Source organism: Poeciliopsis prolifica, unplaced genomic scaffold (genome assembly GCF_027474105.1).
Source record: "Poeciliopsis prolifica strain line A6 unplaced genomic scaffold, Auburn_PproV2 SCAFFOLD183, whole genome shotgun sequence".
Classification (NCBI taxonomy): domain Eukaryota; kingdom Metazoa; phylum Chordata; class Actinopteri; order Cyprinodontiformes; family Poeciliidae; genus Poeciliopsis; species Poeciliopsis prolifica.
In genome coordinates, this window is record NW_026562558.1 from 234,423 (window position 1) to 255,796 (window position 21,374).

At 41.9% G+C, this 21,374-nt stretch overlaps 2 protein-coding genes and 1 pseudogene across 2 annotated transcripts; 1 reads left to right on the top strand and 2 right to left on the bottom strand.

The window, feature by feature from the left end:
- Positions 1-1,101: 1,101 nt before the first annotated feature.
- LOC129356651 (junctophilin-3-like) lies at positions 1,102-9,500 on the bottom strand (annotated as a pseudogene).
- A 2,959-nt stretch (positions 9,501-12,459) lies between these two features.
- Positions 12,460-16,913, bottom strand: LOC129356643 (26S proteasome non-ATPase regulatory subunit 13-like). The gene is made up of 12 exons (XM_055026221.1): positions 16,715-16,913; positions 15,523-15,601; positions 15,337-15,427; positions 15,209-15,252; positions 15,038-15,124; positions 14,301-14,472; positions 14,149-14,228; positions 13,944-14,069; positions 13,583-13,645; positions 12,996-13,076; positions 12,813-12,929; positions 12,460-12,731 (listed from the first exon to the last, which is right to left on the bottom strand). Exons 1-12 carry the CDS (start codon positions 16,813-16,815, stop codon positions 12,636-12,638), a joined length of 1,137 nt encoding a protein of 378 aa, XP_054882196.1. The 5' UTR covers positions 16,816-16,913; the 3' UTR covers positions 12,460-12,635.
- A 199-nt stretch (positions 16,914-17,112) lies between these two features.
- LOC129356655 (NAD-dependent protein deacetylase sirtuin-3, mitochondrial-like) lies at positions 17,113-21,093 on the top strand. Its single transcript, XM_055026232.1, is given in 9 exon segments — positions 17,113-17,396; positions 17,527-17,578; positions 18,284-18,448; positions 19,355-19,425; positions 19,428-19,586; positions 19,664-19,764; positions 19,957-20,118; positions 20,788-20,936; positions 20,938-21,093. Coding segments are annotated over 9 exon segments (1,008 nt in total). The 5' UTR covers positions 17,113-17,311; the 3' UTR covers positions 21,002-21,093.
- Positions 21,094-21,374: the final 281 nt, after the last annotated feature.

Genomic DNA, 21,374 nt, shown 5'->3' on the forward strand with positions numbered 1-21,374 from the left:
TTAAAGGATGGAGAGTGAGCCATGCTCTTGGCCAGCACGATCCTCATGGTAACCAGGAAACAAGGGTTGCTATATTCTTGTGTAGACCGGCGCCACCTTGAGTCCGTCGGCGATGGACACCCATGCATGTCCCGGTTATTAAAGCTGCTCTGTTGTCTCAAAAAGCGTCTTCCTCCTCGTGTTTGCAAGCTCAAAACAAGCGTCTGGAAAAAACAGGGAGGAGAAAACCGAAACGGGAGAGACCAACGATATAAAGGCTCTGCTGCGTCCGGTCCGTCTCAGTTAGTAACAATATAATATACCGTAGTCATCAATAAATCTTAGATTATAACTGCATAATGTTTTAAATAAAGAAGTGGATGAAAAGAATGGCTACTCCAATATTGAGTAAAATGACCAAAACCACCAAATAGAGCTGGAGCCCTGAAAGACAAAACAAGAGAAGAAGGAACAATTAGTTCACCTTGTTATTGGGATCTAACAGCATAAATATTGGTTTTACATTTTCCAGAAACAGAAATAAGGTTTTATTTTTCCCCAAAATTGTTGGATGAATTTGTGATTATTTCATTATGTGATTAAATGGGCAAATTTAATGGCTCTCAAAGGTTGAAATTGTAGCTCAACTATAATCCACACTGCATGTTTGGTGTTAATTTTAAGGAAAAAACACATTTTCTAAAAAACAACAACAACAACAACAAAACAAGGCAGTTTGTGAGTTAAAAAAAGTTTGAGATTTATGAGAAATAACTCAATGATTGAGATTAATTTTCAAGAAAAAAAAGGTATTTTTGAGGTTGTGAAATAAAAATTCCCAATATTTTTCTAGAAAACGTATGAGATTTTTTGGCAGAAATATATTTTGTTTTTCTATCTTGAATGGCCTTAAAATGCAGTTGCAAAAAATTAATTCAACAAGTGGATAATTTATCCCTTAACGTAATGGAAAGGTCGGCCATCTTGATGCAATAGAAAACAGTTCCTAAGGAAATGGCTGCTTAACTAATCTAACAGTTGACAGGCAGTGGCTCTCAATAATCGTGGATTATGTAACGCAGCAGGCTTGGCGTTAACCTGAGGGAAGAGGACTCACTGAGTTTGATTTGAGAGCCAGATGCTCTCCGTCTTGCTCCAGAGTGATGGGCTGAGACTTTAGGGGGGGGAGAGGGTGAGGTCCCTGTGCAGCGGCCACTCCTCCAGCTCCGGCCCCACATTCAGGTTGTCCAGCATCTGCACAGAGTCCGTGGAACCCTCCCGGACCGGCCGAAGGCCCCGCGACCGCAGCCGGTTGTTCTTGGGCGCCGGCGACTCCGGACAGTGCAGCCTCATGTCGACTGTGTAGTCGTTCATCCGCTCCTCGTCCTGCTCTGTGAGGCGGGAGTGGGCGGGGCTCCAGCGCAGCGTGCTTTCGGCCGTCCAGCCCCCGCCGAGGCCGTCCAGCCGCTGGTCGATGACGGCGTGCTCCGTCAGCTTGTGGTTGGAGGGGTTGTGCTGCTTCGGATGGTGGTTGGAGTAGACATGCTCTCGGGCGTTGGCGCTGGAAGAAACATGGTCCTTTGCGTGGTGATTGGAGGAGATATATTCCTGGGGCTTGTGATTGGAAGAAGCATGCTCAGAAGTCTTGTGATTGGATATGTTGTGTTCGAAGGCCTTGTGATTGGATAAGATGTGGACCTGCGGCTTGTAGTTGGAAGAGGTGTTCTCACAGGCCTTGTGATTGGTGGAGGAATGATCCCATGTCTTGTGATTGGACGACGAGTACTCCCTCGACTTGTGATTGGAGCTGGCATGCTTGGACGGCTTCTGGTTGGGCAGGGAGTGCTCCCACGCCCTGTAGTCCCGCGGCTTGTGATTGGACGAGGGTTTCTCCCGGGGTTTGTGATTGGACAGAGGGGCTTGCTCGTGGCCGTTGATGTGGTCTCCTGCTCCTCCAGGAGAGATGGCGTGGTTGAGCGGCTGCTGCCTCCCCGCTCCGTGTAGGCGTCGTCAGTCCAACTGTTGGCGCCGGGCCTCGGCAGGTCCACCCCACGCCCCTCTACCAACACCTGAATTTCAGCCCCGCCCTGATCGTCCACTGCGCTCTGCCGCATGAAGCAGGCGTTTCTGGGCCGGTGGACGTGCTTCTGCGGGCTGCGAGGGGGCGAGGTGGGGACGCTCAGCACGGGGCTGAGATCAGGTGTTGTTACAGGCGGCGTGGTGTCCGGAGTGCACAGCTCCGGACTGTCTGTTCCCGTGGAGATGACCTCGTGGTCTTTGTCCTTGGCGTCCTGGTGTTTGAGCGTCTGACATTCGAGCCCTAGGAGAGCGGGAGAGCAGGACCGGTGAATTAATTTGGCAAAGCTCCACAGTGAAACCCACAGAGAGAAGGTGTTTGAGTGCATGCAGGGAAGCAAAGAGGTGATGAGCTGAAACAAAGTGAACCTTATGCTGCTGATATTTATAGGAGTGAAAGCAAACTGCTGAATTTCTCAAGACACTTAAAAGAGGCCAGTAAAAATTAGCATCGATGCTAAGGTTAGCTAAAATGTAGCCAGTAGCATGTGGGGTAACACTAAATAAACAAGTTGAAAATGTAGGTATAAACTGAATGCAGCAGTTCATATGAATGAAGGAACCGGTGCCGGTTCTGCTGCAGCGGTAGCAGCAGAACCGGCACCGGTTGGTTTCTCACCGTTGCCGTAGATATGAAAGGAGGGCGATAGCTCTTTGGCGGTTATCCGGGCCAGTCGGCACTCCTCCATCGCTTTCTGCGCCACCCTTTCAGCGGCCTCCGCCTTCCCACGGGCGTGGCTCATCCTGACCCAGACAGGGAGACGCAGGGTTAAAGGTCAGCTCCTCCTCCAATGCCACCAGGTCTACAGAGTTCATGCTCTGTTATTTATCACCAGATTTCTGGGCCAGAAGTTCTTATAATCCGTATTTCATCCAGTAATTGTACTAGCAGATTAACACAGTAAGAGATCTCCTTCTCCATGTTCTGGTTCTGCTCTGCATTCAGAACCAGAACCAGAAGACCTAAGGCATCTGGTTCTGGTTGATCCAGACATGAGTGTTCTGCAGTTTGGGGAGAATGTTTCTGTCGTTTTGGGATATTTGGTTCTGTCTTACCGTGACATGGCGATCTCGGCCTTCTGCTTGGCGATCTCGGCGGCCTTCTCGGCGGCCTCCACGGCCCGGTCCACCTTCTCCCGAATCTTACTGGCCCTCAGTGGGATCAGGTTCTTCCGCTTGCCGCTCACCAGGACGTTCTGCTTGTACTTCCCTTCCTCCTTGGTGCCGTCGGGGAACGTGGTGCAGCCGTAGCCGTGCCGCTTGTTGGCGCCCCACTCCCCGGCGTACTGCAGTCCGTCGGAGCGCCGGCTCACGCCCCAGCCGGCCCGCTGGTCGCTGCGCCACTCCCCGTACATTTCGGTGACCGTGGCGTCCACCGGGGCGCCGTGCTCGCTCTCGCTGGCGTTGGAGTGGATGTCGGAGGCGGCAGAGCTGACCGTGCTCATGCCGGCCTCGCTGCAGAACGAGCTCTGCTTGCTCAGCTGGCTGGCGAGGGAGCTTTTGGACTCGGACCGCCGCAGCTTCAGCCCGCTTAGGATGGATTGCCGGAACCCCTTCCTCTTGCGCTGCCGGTCCGTTTCGCTGGGCGTCGTCAGGGCGAACCCGCCTCGGCCCACCGGGCTCCCCGCCAGCCCGGCCACCACGCCGTCCGTGGGCGTGGTGGCCACGCCGTCCTCCAGGGCCGGCGGCCCGTGGCTGTGCTCGGAGCGGAGGGAGTTTATGGAAGTCCTCAGAGGAAGAGGATGACGGCGGCCATGCCGTACGGGACGCTCTGCCGGACGCGTAACCATGACGCATCCCGGCCAGCCACTGGCCCTGAAAGGTTCCTGAAACAAAAACAACCAGGACACGTCACCATGACTCCGTTAACCAGGAAATACATAGTCACCACAAGACCAAGCCGCCATCTTGATAGGCAGAGCAAAGTTCAAAGTTGCAAAGTTTCCAAAAGCTTGTTGTCACATGAGAAGTGTTAATCTAATTAACCTTTAATCCACTATTAGAAAATAAAGAAATTAATCAGCTTGAAAAGTGAAAACTTTGCTGGAAAAAAAAAAACTGAAATGTTGTAAAGAATCCCAGGAAGTTTCTTTAAAAAACATCTACGAGTTTGAAAAGTCAAAAATTTGCAAGAAAAATAGATAATTTTTAGATTAATTCCAGAAACTTTGAAGAAAAATTGGAAATTTTGAATCAAAAGTTGAAAATCTTTTACTTTTAGACTCAGAATTTTTCTAATATAAATGTCAAAGTTTTATAATTATTTTGTCAGAAATCTGCATGTTTTCTATCCCTAATGTGCCGATAACAGCTGAAACGACAGAAGATTAAATGTTTCCGCCTTCCTTCCCCTCCTGAGCCTCAGACTGACTCCAGATGAGTTTCTGTTTTTCCAGGTTTTGATGTTCTGGACAGGAAGTGGCGTTAAACTCTCAGCCTGTCAGCTGAACTCGCTGCGGCTCCTGCTGATGAAGTTCGTTTTTTCAGAGCCGTTTCAGCGTCTGACGCCTCTTCCTTCAGAAACTGTGACTTCAGCTCCGCCTGACTCAGAGCTGAAACTCATCAATCAGGCAAAACGACTGACACCAGAGCTGATTGGGCAATTCTTTGATTTTCAATATTTAGTCTGCAAAAAAACATTTTTTTTAATGTTTCTTGCTCCGTAATTCACTTTTAGTTTGTTATTTTTAAGTCAGCTGCCTGTAATAATTCCCTTTGTCCTTTCTGAACTCAAAACTTGTTGCAAATTTCAACATTTTCATAATTTACTTTTTTATTCTAATAATGACACTGAAATTTAATTGATTTGAATTGATTCAACAGATCTGGTACATTTTGGATCCTTTTCTTTTAATGTTTTTGTCTTATTTGGAAAAAAATAAATATTTATTTATTTATATCAGACAAAAGTAAAATCAAGAAAGAAGAAAAAGAAAGTGAAAGTTAAAACATACCCAAGTGACGTGCAATTTTATTCTATCTGTTTGAAAAGGAGCAGATCCTTTAATGTTCTGCCTCTTATTTATCATTTTATAATCAACTAAATGTTGAAACACCAGAAAGACATAAATTAGTTCCTCCTGACATGATATTTAAATCTCACATACTCATCTTTAAATGTACAATTATTTTAAAACGTTTTATATCATCAATAGCATTTATAAAAAAACTCATCTTATAGAATAAGCTCCTTTTTAAACTGTTTTTAATCCATTCCAAACATCAACTCCACACACCGATAAGCAAAAACTTTTTGGTTGTTCTTTGTTGTTTAAGTAACAAACTAAACATTGAGTCTGCAAGCTAAATAGTTTTGCTTCCTAATGAAGCATTCAGTTTGGCAATCTGACATTTATAAATATAGGAATAAAATTTAAACCATAACAAAGCCTGGCACTAGCGGAATAAATGGCCCCTTGTTTTCAATCAAAGACAAAAGAGAAATCCTCCAACCGATAAAATCTGATGCACCTCTGCTTTTTCTTTAGATTTCATGTAGCAGGAGGTTTTTGAGCCGTTTCCTGCAGTGGTTCTCGGCGCAGCGCCCCCACAGGCGGGGAGGGGAACAGGTTGCTCAAAGATCTGGTTGGTTTGACTCAGAGTAATGTTGAGTACGGAGGAGTATGAGGGCCGTTGCAGATGCAAAAAAAAATGAGAACATTTCTGCCAAAACACAGAAACTCTAGAAAAAACAAAGACATTTCTGAGATAAAATAGTCAAAAATGTAATAGAAACAAAAGATGGGGTGAAAAACCCAACTATACTGGACATTCAGTTTTTAATTCATCTCAGAATGTTCTAGAAAAGACAAGGATTTTTTCAAAATCAAAAACATTTGGTTTTTTGGAAATTTTCTGAGTTTCAAACTCAGAAATGTTCTTGTTTTTCTTGAAAGTTTCTCAGATTAAGTTTTTTGGTAGATATTTTTAACTTTTCAAACTCAGTAATTTCCTCTAGAAAGATTTGGGGGGAATTTACTGTTCTTTTATTTTCTATCTACAATGGCTCCAACGTGCTGCTGTCTCAGTCTACCAGACCATGAGGTGGGAAAATATAAAATTAGTTTTTCAGTACCGCTGGTTCAAAAGTCGTTTGTTTTTAAACAAGCAGCTGAGGTGAAAACCGGGTAATTTAATCTCATTCAGATTAACGAGGAGCAGCCTCTGCACCGTCTGGCCTACATTACAACCCTCAGAAGTCTGGAGACAAAAACGAAACAAAACGCAGGAGACAGCCAATCAGGGAGCAGCGGCGTCTCCGGTGACCCGCTGTCTCCTCGTTACCATGGCGGCCTCGCATCCAGGGCGCGGGGACAGGAGCGATGATGCAAACAAGGTTTCTAATGTTACCCTGTTTTTATTGCTTTCTGATGATCTGATCATCTCTCATCACATCATTTTGTTTCCTTCTTGGTCTTTTCATTACTTTGCATTTTTAGATGGTTTTAATTCAACATTTTTCTCTCATTTCATTTAACAATTTTAAGAATTAATTTTGCATTTTTATTTTTTTTTGCTGTGTTCAGAAACATCAAAGTCAGAGGTGAATGTCAGAAGTTTTTTTTGCCACCAAGTACAAAAACAACTAACTGAATAACTTGGCTGTTTCCATTTTGATTTTCATAAAATGTGCTGCATCTTATTTAATAGAGGTTAACGTTTTGATTCCAACAGAAAATGAAGGAATTACAGAGTTAAGACTATTTAAACTTCAGGAGTCAAATGTTTGTCTGGTTTCTACTGAATGTTAAAAGAATCCAAAGCGCGTAGTTCGGAGGAATTTAATGTAAATGAGGGAAAAGTGCTCAATATTTTTCATTTTAATTAGTTTTTAGGTTGGAGTTACTACTTCCTTATACTAAATTACAACTTTATTCTGGAAATATTGAGACTTTATAGTCATTATTTAGAACAAGGGTGTTCAAAGTGTGGTGCAGGGGCCATTTGTGGACCTGCGAGTGAGTGTGTGTGGCCTCACCCGATCACAATTCAAGAATGGATCCAACTTGAAAAAACTACATCTTTAAAAGTAAAACCTACTTATAAGGATGTTACCTGTAACACAAAGTGGCCATCTTTTCCTCGTTGCTGCCATGGCAACGAGGACCACGTATATTGACTTTTACTCTAAAATACGACTCGCTGCGTACAAATCTTCTCAGTGATGCTGGGAAAAGCGTTATTAAAGGGTTAATAGCCTTTAGCCATGTTGTGACGACTTCCTGAAGGCGGAGCTTCAGAAACAACAGGAGCTTTTAAAGAGACAAAGACCCAATTTCGGGGATTTGATTTGGGTGCAAATTTCTCTTGAGTCATATTTGATATATAAAGCATTTTATAACAATTGAAGTTAACATTATTACTTGATTGTGCTATAACATGTCAGAATGTGTCTGGAAAATACATAAAACTGCCTTTAAACAAGAAAAACGTGCAAAGATCATTCGAAGTTTTGGATCTATGATTCCATTCCGACAAGAAAAACAGATTATTTGTTCAGATACAATAGTTTATGATCATCAAAACACTATGGAGTAGTTAATAAATAAAATCACTTTATATCACATCATATGTGGATTTTGGCCTGCAAGAACCAGAACCCGGAGTCCCACATCCCAGGATCCGCGTTCCTGATGGTTTGGACTGAATTTCAGGAGTTTTCTGGATATTTCTGCGGCAGAACGTTGGTCTGGTTGAAAAATGTTTCAACAGCTCGACTGAAAGTGGAGCGACTTGCTTACTCTGCTGCTGCTGCTGCTGCTGTAACACATCTCCAAAGCAGGCTACATAAATAACATGTAGGTCACTTCCACATGCACTGAATTCATATGATTCGGGGGTTTTGTTGTGTCACAATCCTTAATTTTATTTAATCCTTTTTTAAGTGTACAAAAAAATCAAGATGGGTACAAGCCCAGAAAACCCGATTGGTGAAAATATTTTCATATTCAAGTTTCAAAGTGGTTAAAATAATAGACTGGAATCGATCAAACCTGGAAATCCAGTTTCACTCTCAACTTCACTTGTTTTTTTTAATTTGGAATCGGTCTAAACATTAAATTGGTAAAAAATAAAAAAATTATCTTTTCATAAAAGCAAAATTGTTATTGACCCGTTGCAAAAAAGTTAATATTTTCTCCGTAGGGGTCTGAGTCCTCAATTAAATAAACCGATATCTGTCAAAACCAGGAAGTCACTTTCAGTCTGATTGATGAATTTTTATTCATTTAAGTGATTAATTTTTAATCTTTAATGTGTCTCAACCCTTTAAAAAATTTACTTGTTTTTAAAAAAAAAGAAAAACAGAAACTGATTTAGAAAATCTTGATAGGGGCAAATATGTTGAAGGGGCAGTATTCTGTACTTTCCAGGCAGATTTCCACTTGATAGCACAATTAAGTAACTATGTTACCTTCAGTTGTTATAAAAATGCTGGAGACATCAAATGTGACTTACTATAAAATTTGAATTAGTAATTTCACGCCTTGAATTGGGCCTGTGTCTCTTTAAAAACGCCACCATCAGGAAGTCATCCCAACATGGCTCCTCTATTAACCCTTTAACAACATTTTTACCAGCGTTGCTCTGAGCAGCGGCTCCTACAATGAGCTCAGCAGCTCCACTTGGTGTTTGCTAATTGCTGCTGGCTAGTCTGAAGGAGCTGAGTGGGGGAGGAGTTACGTCTGAAAGGCGGGGCTAGGTTCACCCAGGCGTTTTGCATAGCTGAATGGTTGGCAAAAACGGCACGTATGTTTCAAATGAGGGAATAAAATTAAAACTAAAAAAGTTAGTTTCACTAAAACTGTCTCTTTAATATTTTCTCGCTTCCCTAAAATAAGAAAGCGGAATCGGTGAAACCTGGAAACCGTTTCAGCGTGAATAAATAACCTCTGTGACCCCAGACATCATCCCTCGGCTGTGACCCTTACCTCCGTCGGAGTATGTCTCTGTGCCGTAGCCGTCCTGCAGCCCGTTGCTCCACGTCCCCTCGTAGCGGGCCCCGCTGGCCGTGCTCTCCAGCTGCCCGTAGCGGCCCTTGAAGCCCTGGGTCCACTCCCCCCTGTACTCCCAGCGGCCCTTGCTCTCCACGCCGATGCCGTGCCGCTTGCCCTGCGCCCAGGTGCCCTGGTAGTTGTTCCCGCTGGGCCAGGTGTAGACGCCCAGCACCTCGAAGCCGTGGCTCCAGGCGCCGGCGTACTCGCCCTGGCCCTGGGGCCCCGTGCAAACCCCCCGGCCGTGGGCCTTGCCCTGCTCCCACCCCCCGCAGTACGACCCCCCATCATCAAAGTCAAACCTGCCTCCAGTGGACATGCATGAAACAGGTTTAGGCAAAAACGTAGAACGTGAGGAAAAGCTGGAGCGACTGCTTCAGTCAGAGGGAATTTAGAGCGAGGTGTGGATCAGACAGCAGGAGCCTCAAGAACTCGCCCTCTTGAGGCTCAGGATGTAAAGCTTTGTCTCGGTGTTCAGTCCACTTTAATCCAACTGCAGCAGATCCACTTTGTGGAGCTGTGAATGCCAAAGCGAACCAAAAGAGTGGGGAGAAAAAAGACTAGTCCGCCTACAAACTTTGGTCTGTGTTCAGTTCTGTGAACACCAGTCCGCCAAAGAACTTCTGCTGAAATTCACTTTAGTCCACAGTAAAAACTTCGGTCTTGCTTCGGTTGAAACGAAGCCAAGTTCGCCTAAAAACTGAGATCTCAGTTCGGTTGAAGTGAACTCTGGTGCTGTTCGAATGCATATGTGAACGCCAAGTGGATCGGAGACCTGAAGTGAACTATAGCGCGGAGCATTCTGGGTAAAACGAGCGCGTTAGCCTAGCGCTAGCCAGAGAAATGGCTCCTGGTTTTACTCTGAAGGCAAAAGAGAAATCCTTCAACCGCTAAAATCTGATGAAACTCCATTTCTGTTAAGGTCGTTTCCCTCAGTGACTCCTGCTGCGGCGCCCCCACTGGCGAGGAGGGGAACAGGTTGCTCAGCCTGAAACCGAACCGCAGCAACTGAAAAATATTAGAAATGTTCCAGTTTTGGTCCCGAACCGAGCCGAGCCTACCGGACTATCAGGTGTGGAAACACCCAGGACTCGGCGGGGAGATGAAGGCTCGCTGCATGCCTCTTCCTCCTCCTCCTCTTCCTCCTCCTCCTCTTCTTCCTCCTCCACCTTCCTGCTCCTCCAGACAAGCGAGGCCTGTAGGCGTTCAAACCGAGCCACCTCACTCCGACATTAGAGCATCTTCACCTCCCTGCCGCACCGGGCCGGATGCGGGGCCGGGACGCGGGACGCGGGATGCGGGAGCGCCATCAAACCCACCGACACGCACACGCAGCAACACAGTGGCCTCAGAGACGCTCATCCATCACTAACACTCTCAGCCTGTGAAAACCTCTCGGATGGTGAGGATGAGGATGCAGGTGCGGCGGCTCTTCCTCCTCCTCCTCCTCCTCCTCTTCCTCCTCTTCGTCGTGTTTCCCAAAAATCCTGAATGTTGTTGTAAAATCCCAGCTCGCTGCTCTGAAGGCCTTTCTGTCTCTGGCTCTGTAAAATCTGCTCATTACAGGACTGTTCCACCCCAGCCGATACCCCTCCCACCAACACACACACACACACACACACACACACACACACACACACACACACACACACACACACACACACACACACACACACACACACACACACACACACACACACACACACACGCCTCCTGGTGGCTCTTAAAGAGATAGAGACAGAGGGATGGTGCAAATAGCTGCATGTACGGAGCTCGCTGCTCTTTTCCTCTGGGGATACAGACTGCTTCTCCTAATTATCCAGCCTCATTTCACTCCTCCTCCTCCTCTTCTTCCTCCTCTTCATCCTCCTCTTTATCTCAGCCTGCGAATCTGGTCACTCAGCAATCTGTGGAGTTTGGATACGACCAAGAATTAGGTCCAGGTTCATAGAAACAATTAAACTACCGGAATAAAATCATGAAATTACCAGAATAAAGTGGGAATAATATGAGAATAAAGTATTATGAGAATAACACCAGTTATAATGTTATGGGAATAAAGTCTTTTTTTATTCTCACAATATTTCGAGGATAAAATTATGAGAATAAACTCGAACAACCAAAACTATCATAAAATCACCAGAAAAAACATGAGACTAAGATAATTATCATTTTGATACGAGGATAAAGTCATAATATTTAGAGAATAAAGTAATAATATTACCAGAATAAAACCGAATGACAGGAATAAAGTCGCAGGAAATCAGCCTGAGAATCTTATCAGTTTGCAAATAATCAATGCATTATCATTTCTCTGGCGTTAAAAGATCATTTTCTTACGTCATAATATGCCTTTAATTGATCATTTTATCAGTTTTCGATCAGTTGGCAAAAACCAAACCAGAGATAAGATCCATAAAGCGATGGATCAACATCAGGTGAGTCCAGAAAACAAACGAACCCCCAGAAACAGGAGAGCAGATAATAACTTCATTTACTTTATTTAAAAGGCTCAATGAACAACGGCGATGACGTCACATCACGTGGAGTTTCTCAATGAGTTTTATTTTGGTCTTTTAGCAGCTGCAGTAAAACCGAGACGAGTTTTATAATAAATAATAAAAACAACAACAACCTGCTGCTGAATGAGAAACTCATTAAAGATGAAACTTTTCATCACCTTGTGATTCCTCACCTGTTCAGGTGTTTCTGTTCCAGTCCGCCTTTAAAACTAACATAAAAGATGTTTTTGTTTTAAGGAGGTTAAACCGTTCAATTAATAAGTCACGAATACTTATATGATAATTTGGATAAAAATGAAAAGGCATAAATGTTCCTGTCATTTCTAAAAATGTTTTAAATACAAAAAAACATGATTTAGTTTAAGAAATATTCATTTTTGCAAGTTGATGAGACTGAAAATGAGAACATCTGGTGATTTAAATCAAAACACTTAGAAATTTATTTTAAAAGTATTAATAGAACTTTATCAGTTGTATTTTTAAAGAAAATAATGTTATAATTAAGTCAAAATAATATATAGTTATATAATATAGTCTGAATATCATGAGAATTAACTTAAGGAAGCAGTTGAAATAATGTGGATAAAGTCGTGATAATATGAGCATAAAGTCATATCAATAGCAAAATCATAAAATTACCAGAATAAATTTCGAATATTAGAAGAATAAACTCATATTAGAATAAAGTTGTAATATGAAAATACAGTCAGAATATTAAGAAAATAATCAAAATAATTCAAAAAAAGAGTAATGAGTAAAAAATTATATTTTGAAAATATTACAGAATGAAGTTAGAATATTATGACAGTAAGTTGTAATATTCCGACTTTATTCTTTATTTTGGCTCTGACACTCCGTTGTGCAAAACTGTAAGAAATTAAAGGGAAGAATCATTTTTATATGTGTTTTATTTGTATTTTGTACAGTTTGGGTCTTTTTCTGGGGATGATGTCACAACAGAAATGATCAACAGTGAGAACAGAAGAAAGAACATCCAGTAAAAAAAGGACAAAGAGCAGAAATGTTGGTGATATTTTCCCTTCTGCAGACCAACGGAGACACCTGCTCAGGTGAGGATGTCGTGAGCCTGCTGCTCCACCAGAACCGTCATGTTCTTAACGTCGCCGCACCACGAGTCCAAACGCTCCTTCATGCCTTTAATCTGAAGCAGAAACCGGCGGTTTATTGGTCACTTTACGTTTAAATCAGGAGGAAGTTTGAGGTTCTGAGATCGAGCTCCAACCTGCTGCAGGTCCAGAACTCTGGGCTGCACCCAGGTCATCTGGACCTTCTGGTCCACCTCGTCGATGTTCCCTTTGATCAGGCCCACAGACAGCGCCTTCATCACCAGCAGCTCCACCTGCAGGAGGAACGCAAACGTCAGCAGCCCAGCAGGCGGGAGCTAAGTTGCAGGAAACAAGCTAACCTCGTTGACGGGGATCTTTGCGCTCTGAGCGATTTCTGTGAAGGTGAGCTGTCGGTGATTCGCAGGACGAGTGAACGTCATCTGGAAAAACACAAACACCCATTATGACAAAATATCCCAGCAAAACCGTTCACATGCACACAACAGAACCGAGACGGGGACAGAAGTTCCCAGTTAGCCAGTGAAATATTCAAGATGGCTGCCATGGTCAAGGAGTCTTTCCAGTTGACAACTGGTGTGAAACTCGCAAAAAGATGTTTTCAGTCTTAGAATCTGATTTTTCTACATGTTATGACTTTAAGGTTTTATGAATAAAATGACCAAAGTCAAAAACAAATGATGTGACAGAGTTCACCCAGGTCATGAAACGGGTCACAGTTTAGAGCAGCCACTGGTTTAAAAAGCTCAAAAACGGCGGCCATCTTGAAAAATGGCCATCATGGTGAAATTGAAGTGAATTGCGTATGATCTTAGGGGTTAGCATGTTAATTTATAAACTTTATAGGCACACTTTAAAGACTTTTACAGTAATATTCTGAACTAACAGCTCTGATCAAACAGGAAGTAAAAAAACAACAACAACCCACCTCCATCACGCAGAGCAGCTGGATCTTCTGCATCAGTTTAGGTTCATGAGCTGCGAGGTCGGGCTGTGGGCAATGAGTGGAAAATATATTGACGCAAAACTGATCAACAATCAATGAAGTCGGATCAATTTAATTGGCTGCTTTTCAGGTTCAAAAGACATAAATTACACTTTATATCCTCTTGGAAATGAAGAGTTGAGTCACTAAAGGAGTTTTTTGGTCTATATGTCCAGAATGTGCTTTGATTTACATTTTTTAATTAAGGGAAACATACTTTGATGCAAATATGGAGGTTTTAGTGTGGAAATTGTTAACATAAAGTAGTAGCTTTTAAATAAAGAGCGTTCGGCTGGTTCTCCACCTGCTGCCCCCATGCAGACTTGAAGCCCTGGAACTTCTCCACGTTCCCGGAGTTGAAGGCGTATAATGTGTCAATGAGCCACTGCTTGTCTGTGTTCCTCAGGGACTCCAGCACCGGATGCATCAGCTGCAGAGCAAACAGCAGGACAGTCAGCGTCCCGCCTGCGGAGCCGGACAATAGCATCGGTTTTCAGAGGAGAACCCACCAGCTCTCCGAAGTTGTAAACTCCCTCGCCCAGGAGTCCGGCCAGGCCCAGGGTGAACGCTCTCTCCTGCTTCTCTGTTTCTGTGGACGGGAAGTGAGTCAGAGACGGTTTTCTCAGCTTCAGCTGCTGTTGCCACGGTTACCGTTTCTCACCTGGAAGGTCTTTGATGTCCACGCAGCCCAGGTAGCGCAGCGCGTCCTTGTAGTAGGCGGCGTGGTTCCCGATGATGCGGTAATACTTGCTGGAGAGGTCGTAGAACCGTCCGTGGACCGACGTGACGCCGGGTAAGTTATTCAGCATTTCCTCCACCTCCTCTGTGATTTTCTGGAGGCGGAGAACAAAGAGATGGAAGGATCAGCAACACAAACCATCTTCCTCATCCCTTCTCAATTGGTTTTTACGTTGTTGCTTTCATTTTTTTCCTTTTTTAATTCTATATTTTCCTTTCATTTTTTTTCCTATTAGATTTTTACCTTTTTACTTTATCCTTTTATTCATTTTTCCATTTCTTCTCTTCATTCTCTCATTTTTTCCATTTTTATTTGTCTTAGTTTTGTTATTTTTTTCCCTTTCATTTGTTTTTATACTTTTTTTTCTTTTATTTCTTTCTATTATTATTTTCCTCACTCATTTTTCTCATTTTCTTTTATTTATTTTTTGCAATTTTTTTATTATCCATTTATACATTTTTTTCTTTCGTTATATTATGTTTTTTTGTTGGTAAAAAAACAAAACAAAACAAAAAACCCACAACAGACTCATTTTATGGATTTTCAGTTTTTAACTTTTTCATCTTAATTTAATTTACCCCACGTTTTAACCTGATCTACATGAACCAATCAGCTGAGTTTTCAGAATCGTGCCTCAGAGCGTTTTAAATCTGCGTCACCTTGGTGGCAGGAAGGTCGCTGATCTCCAGCTTCAGGCTGCCGATGGACGTCTTGCAGAGAATCACGGCTTCTTCGCTGCTTTTCACCTGGATTGTACGAACACACAGCCGGAGCGATCAATAACACTGATCAGTAAAATTAACAGAAAAATAATCTGAGGTTTAACTGACCTTCTCTTTGGTCTTCTCCAGAAAAGTGATGGCATCTTTAGGATCTGAAAACCAAAAGAAATCATCTCAGTGAACGCAAAAAGAAGTGAGAATAAAACATCTGAAGAAAACCGTCCTCTGGTTCTCACCTGGCATCTGCCTGGCGACGTAAAGGATGATTTCTACCAGAGACAGAGGGTTGATTCTGTGTTCGAAGTCACTGATGAAGTTTTCATACAGCTACAACGAAAATAGTTTAGATTAAAACCTCAGTTTCTGGTTCCTGCAGTAGTTTGAGTAACAGACCCTGTACGCCTCAGTGAGTCTGGATTTACCTGTATGAGGCCGTCTCCCGTTTTGAAGAAAGGATCTTTGACAAAGTCTGTTAACTTCAATGTCAACTGATGCCACAATCTGCAAAAAATAACAACAAAATCACCAATAATACCCAGAGAAATGCACAAACCTGCTGCAGATCAGCAGTAGAGACTGTAAATATGATTGTAACTATTTATTGCTTTTAAATACCAAACCTCAACTTCTCTTTATTAGTTTCTAATTACAATCATATGAAATTGTTTACATTTAGGGTTTGCATAGAAATTTGGTTGCAATCATCTCTATATCAAGAATTATATATATAAATAGGAGAAATAAAAAAAATCATTGGTATTTTAAAAATGTAACTATGCAAATGAAAAGATAAAGCATAAAATATATTAAAAAAGAACAAAATTGACAGCAAAAAATCTGTATGCTTAAAAATCATTTTATAAAATATTGCAATAATGACAATATTGCAATATTGCATAAGAGGATCTATGACTAGAATCATTGGTATATAATGGTATATTAAAAAACATAAAAATATGGAAAAATATATTTTATAAATCATTGGTATTTTTCAAAAAGTAAGGAAACAAAAATTAAAGTGTGAAATAAAATAAAAAGAAAATTTCGACAGCTTAATAAATAATCAGTCTGATTTAAACCAGAAATAAACTCATTGTTTAATACTGCAACATCTTAATGACCTAAAACATTAAGATGTCCTTTCAAATGACCAAACTGGGTTTGAATGGATAAAATGCTGCATCTCTGCAGGTCAATAAATAGTGGCTGCTATGGATCACCACACATCGTAATAATACATTTTGGACAATAAATTATTTAACACCTTAATGTGATAAAACATAACCTGCATGACCTCCAGGATCAATAACTTTGAATTTCTAAAGAATTTAGAGATTTTCAATGTAGACATTTCAAATAAATGACCTAAAACATTAATATGAACTATAAAGTCCCTAAACAAAATTGTCCGTCAGCAAGTAGTAAATATTTTACATACTGAACTTAAATAAAAACCTCCTCATTATTATATAGTGTGATTAAATGTTTACATAAACCATTACGATTAGCTTTTAATATTGTTTTTAGTTAGCTATCGTTAGCTCAATGACTCAGCGTGCCATTTAGAATCAATGGAGAAGCTAACGGAAGCTAAGCTAACAGCTAACTTTTTACCTTTTGTTGTAGAAATCCTCCAAAGCGTGCCACTCCGCCGCCATTTCTGGCGTGGAGCTGCTGCTCTGTTGTTGTTTGAGGTACCCGCTGACATCTTTCATGGTAGAAACAAAATAAAGATTTTTTTCAGGAAGAAAGCTGGTGAGTGTTGTTAAACTATCCGCTAACGTTATGTAGCTTTCTGTGCTCACAGTATGCGTCTGCGCAGCTGCACGTCGCAAAGGTGTATGGGAAGTAACATTTAGGGTCATATCAAGCATCCGTTCATCAAAAATAATTGTATAACCTAGCTGATGAAATGTCATTACGAGCTACAGAAATATGATAAGTAACCACGTGTTTGATTTATGTGTGTTGAACCGCGAATAAATCTAAACCTGACACAAAACACCACTGACGTATCCAAACTAACTTAATTGGGTCTTGTTGAACCTGCTAATTCCAAGTTACCATGAATGTAGCATTTAAAAAAAGGACTACGGAAACATTTCAGCAGAAAAACTGACAACTTCCTTCACGTTGGCGTGATTTTAAAGGTTGCTAGGTGGTGTCGGTCTTCGTAAACCAACAGTACCGGATCCGAACCGAGCCTGCGGGATGGCTGGCTTGTCTTTAACTGTCAGACTGTGTTGTTTGGAGCGCAGGTTGAGTTCAGCAGCAGCCAGGACGATCCGTGCAAAAGGTTAGTGGACTGACAGATGAACTCTTCCACCAGAACAGCAATAATAATAATAATAATAATAATAATAAATAATAATAATAATAAATAATAATAATAATAATGCATGACACTGTGCTGGTTTTCTTTGCAGGTTTCGGTCCCTGCAGTTTGAGTCCAGTTGAAAGTTCAGGATCTTTGTTCAGGTACTTCTCTTGCTGTTTTTATAAATAAACCAGGATTTGAGTAAATACTGAAAAATTGTACTCAAGTAATAGTATAACGTAAAAAGATACTGAGAAAATCACCAATCATTTGATATTTAAAAATCCCATCATCAGACTCACCGATAAAAAAAGATATTTGGGAATCTTGGTATTTTAAAGACTAAAATAACAATTCATTTTACAAAATGACATCAGACAAAAGAAACATTTTCCATCATTTTATAAATATAAAACTTATGAAAATTTTCCAAAAATTTCAGGTGTGTGTCAATATTTGGTGAATTTTTGATTCAGACAAGATTGTTCTTCATTCAGTGAAGAAAGTCCAGAAATTTAACTCAAGTAAGAGTAAAGCAATAAAGTTAAGTATAATTTACAGCATGCCGTAGTTAAAAAAGTCTCCTAAAAGTACATTTTTTTCCAAAAATGACTCCGGTAAACAAAGTTACTACCAACACTGACATTAAGATAATCAGTATTATACCTGAGCCACATGTTTCCTCTTTTTCCTGGGCTGGAAAACAGCTTAAATCAGTTACAAAAACTTCTTTTCAGCAGAAAGTATTAATAAATTGACTTTAAATATGATATTCAAATGTAATAAGATTGAAATAAATCTGCTTGGTCTTTGTTTCTGTTTTGTTTTGTGAAGTTTTTCTGATAAAAATGTTCGGTTCTTCTCAGACAGGAGTCGTTTCTCCAGAGGATAATAATCCGAGGGCTGTTTGGTGGTGAATCCGTTCAGACTCTGCAGGATGTCGCCGAAAGCATCCGAGAGCGGCGCTGCAAAAGTGTGGTGGTGATGGCTGGAGCCGGGATCAGCACGCCGAGCGGCATCCCAGACTTCAGGTGCAAATACTCGCCTCTGATTGGTAGACAGGAGCGAACCCGGAAATAAAATCCCGATTTTAATCTCAACTTTTTCACCAGCTGTTGAGTGTGGGAAGTAAATGACAAAGAATTATCAGCTAAAAATTCTAAATATTCACACAGAGACACTTTTTAAATTTTCAGATCTTCAGTAATGACTGGAAAATCTTACTTTCAAATCTCCAATTATAAACCAGCCTCACTTTGATTTATTTGTACTTAAAGGAGCATTCACACCAGCCCTGTTTGCTCTGCTTTCATCCAACTCCAGTCCGTTTGTCTAGAACGTTCGTAATCGGACCAAAACAGTGACCTCTGGTCTGCTTATAAGCCTCCATCTGGGTTCGAATGAAGTGAACTCTGGTCCGGTTTGAATGCATATGTGAACGCCAAGCTGACCAGATACTGCTTCAACAGCAGGAAGTGGATTACAACGTTGAATTACAAATCTGACGCCACTCCATTTTTGTTTACATTTGGTGGAGAAAGTTGCACTCAGAGTCTCCAGAGAGACTCAGGCCTGGAAGGGAACAGGTTTTCTAATTAGTTTGGTTCATTTGACTCAATCCAGCTTGAAAATGAACTGCAGCTGAAAATGTAGCAAATGTTGCAAATTTGGTTCCCAATAAATCCGAATGTACCGGACTATCAGATGTGAAAACAGCCTAAAAGAAGCTTAAATTGGCAAAGATTTGACTGTAAATGACTAAAAGCAACCAGCGACCTCATTAGGTATATGCATGTAAAATAATGGCTAAATGGATGGATGCCTGAAAGAACTGTTAGTGAGAAACCAGAACATTTTAAATGTCACATTTAAATTAAGGCTATTTACACATATAATTAATAAAAGTGGCCCATTTTTGTTCATTTCTGGACCTGCAGGTCTCCAGGCAGTGGCCTGTATGACAACCTGCAGCAGTACGACCTGTCGTACGCCGAGGCCATCTTCGAGATCGATTCTTCCATCGAAACCCAAATCCCTTCTTCGCCCTGGCCAAAGAGCTGTACCCGGGTAACGACCAGCCCAACCTGACCCACTACTTTGTCCGTCTGCTTCACCAGAAGGGCCAGCTGCTGCGGATGTACACGCAGAACATCGACGGGCTGGAGAGACGTAGGTACTCCCAAACCTCCCTGCAGTCCAGATGGGCTGTTGTGCTTTAACGTTTGCTCTGCTGTTTGTGGCTCAAGTTGCAGGAGTTCCTCCGGAGATGCTGGTGGAGGCCCACGGCACGTTTGCAACGGCCACCTGCACCTCCTGCCTGCGGAAATATGACGGCGAGGAGCTCAGAGTGAGTCACAAAGTCTTCACTTCACTTTATGAATGTAATGGATTTGACTTAAATGGGACTGAAAATAGACCACATTTGGCTAGTTGGGATGAAATTAGCAACATGCTAAAATCTTGCTATTAAGGACTTCTCTGGGAACTTTGTAGCTGGCAGCCATCTTGGTAGGTATGAACCAACGTGCCATGTTTTCAGCCAGAGGTGATGAGCGGGGCCGTCCCTCGCTGTCCCACCTGTAAGGGCGTGGTGAAGCCTGACATCGTGTTTTTTGGGGAGGAACTTCCTCTGAGTTTCTTCAAGTACCTGACAGATTTCCCGCTGGCTGACCTGCTGATCGTCATGGGAACGTCGCTGGAGGTGAGCGTCACAGCAACCAAACATGATGACACTTTGTTTTCTTCGCTCCACATCTTTTAAGAGACATTTGTAAAATGAATTCGACAGACATGATTATTTAGTAAAGCAGCTCCTGAAAGCAGCACAGCACACAGACAACGTTTCATAATATCCATTTCAAACTGTGATTATGCTTAGCTTGCATATATAACATAAGCTGTATATATGGACGATACATTGTCCCAGAAGATTTTGTGATAAACAATATTATTGTTGTTTTGAAAGCATTTTCAAGTAATGGTGTAATAATGCAATGACACTCTCTTATTTAAGTCCTAATGAGAGACTTAAATGTCTTCCATTTAAAATAAGAGACTATTTTAAATGGAAGACATTTAAAATATCCAACATAAATAAGCAAAACAACAGAAACAACACATAAAATAAATGAGGAAGTCGTTTGAATTGTCTTTCAAAAAACGAAGTGCTAATTGAGGCCAAACTGAAAACATTAGTCACCCAGTTTTAATCAGCCTGGTTTACTTTATCATGTGATTGATTTATTGATTATTACTTATTGCGGCAGACCAACATATGTAAATATACAATCCTAATCTGCTGTACATTGTTTCAGCATCGGCAGGGCTTTTGGGCGGCCGGTTTCGCGCTGAAAAGCCTCGTTTTCCGCAGGTGGAACCGTTTGCCAGCCTGGCGGGAGCCGTGCGCAGCTCGGTGCCCCGCCTCCTCATCAACCGGGACCTGGTGGGGCCTTTCGCCTGGGGGCGGCGGCCTCATGACGTCACTCGGCTGGGTGACGTGGTCAGCGGCGTGAAGGAACTCGGACGCTCTGGACTGGGGTCAGGAGCTGGATGCTCTAATGGCGGCCGGAAGTCAGGAAGTTTGATGGTTTTCCTGGGTTTCCGGGTTTGTTCAGGTTTGTTGGTTCTTCAGAAGGAACTGAGCAGAACTCAGTTTGTTGTTTGCTCTCAGTTTTATGAGAAATCAAAGTCTGTGACGTTCAACAGTGAACGACGGCCCGTAGATCATAGAAAAGGAAGAGAAATTTCCGCAAAAAACTCAAAAATGTTCAGGTTAATTTTAGAAACTTCTAGAAAAAACATGAAGATTTCTGAGTTTTAAAAGTCCAACAATTTGCTTGAAAAAATCTGAAATTTTTAGATTAATCTTCAGATCTTTGAGGAAAAAATCCTGGGAATTCTTGAGTTTAAGTCGCAAATTTGCAAAAAAAAAATAAAAAAACCCAAACAAACAGAAGT

Excerpts from the sequence above, each read along its gene's own strand:
- LOC129356643 (XM_055026221.1), bottom strand. The coding sequence starts at position 16,815 with ATGAAAGATGTCAGCGGGTACCTCAAACAACAACAGAGCAGCAGCTCC. Across the intron at positions 14,229-14,300 it reads GGACATCAAAGACCTTCCAG|AAACAGAGAAGCAGGAGAGA; the intron begins GTGAGAAACGGT and ends TCCCGTCCACAG. Across the intron at positions 12,930-12,995 it reads CAAAGATCCCCGTCAACGAG|GTGGAGCTGCTGGTGATGAA; the intron begins GTTAGCTTGTTT and ends TTCCTCCTGCAG.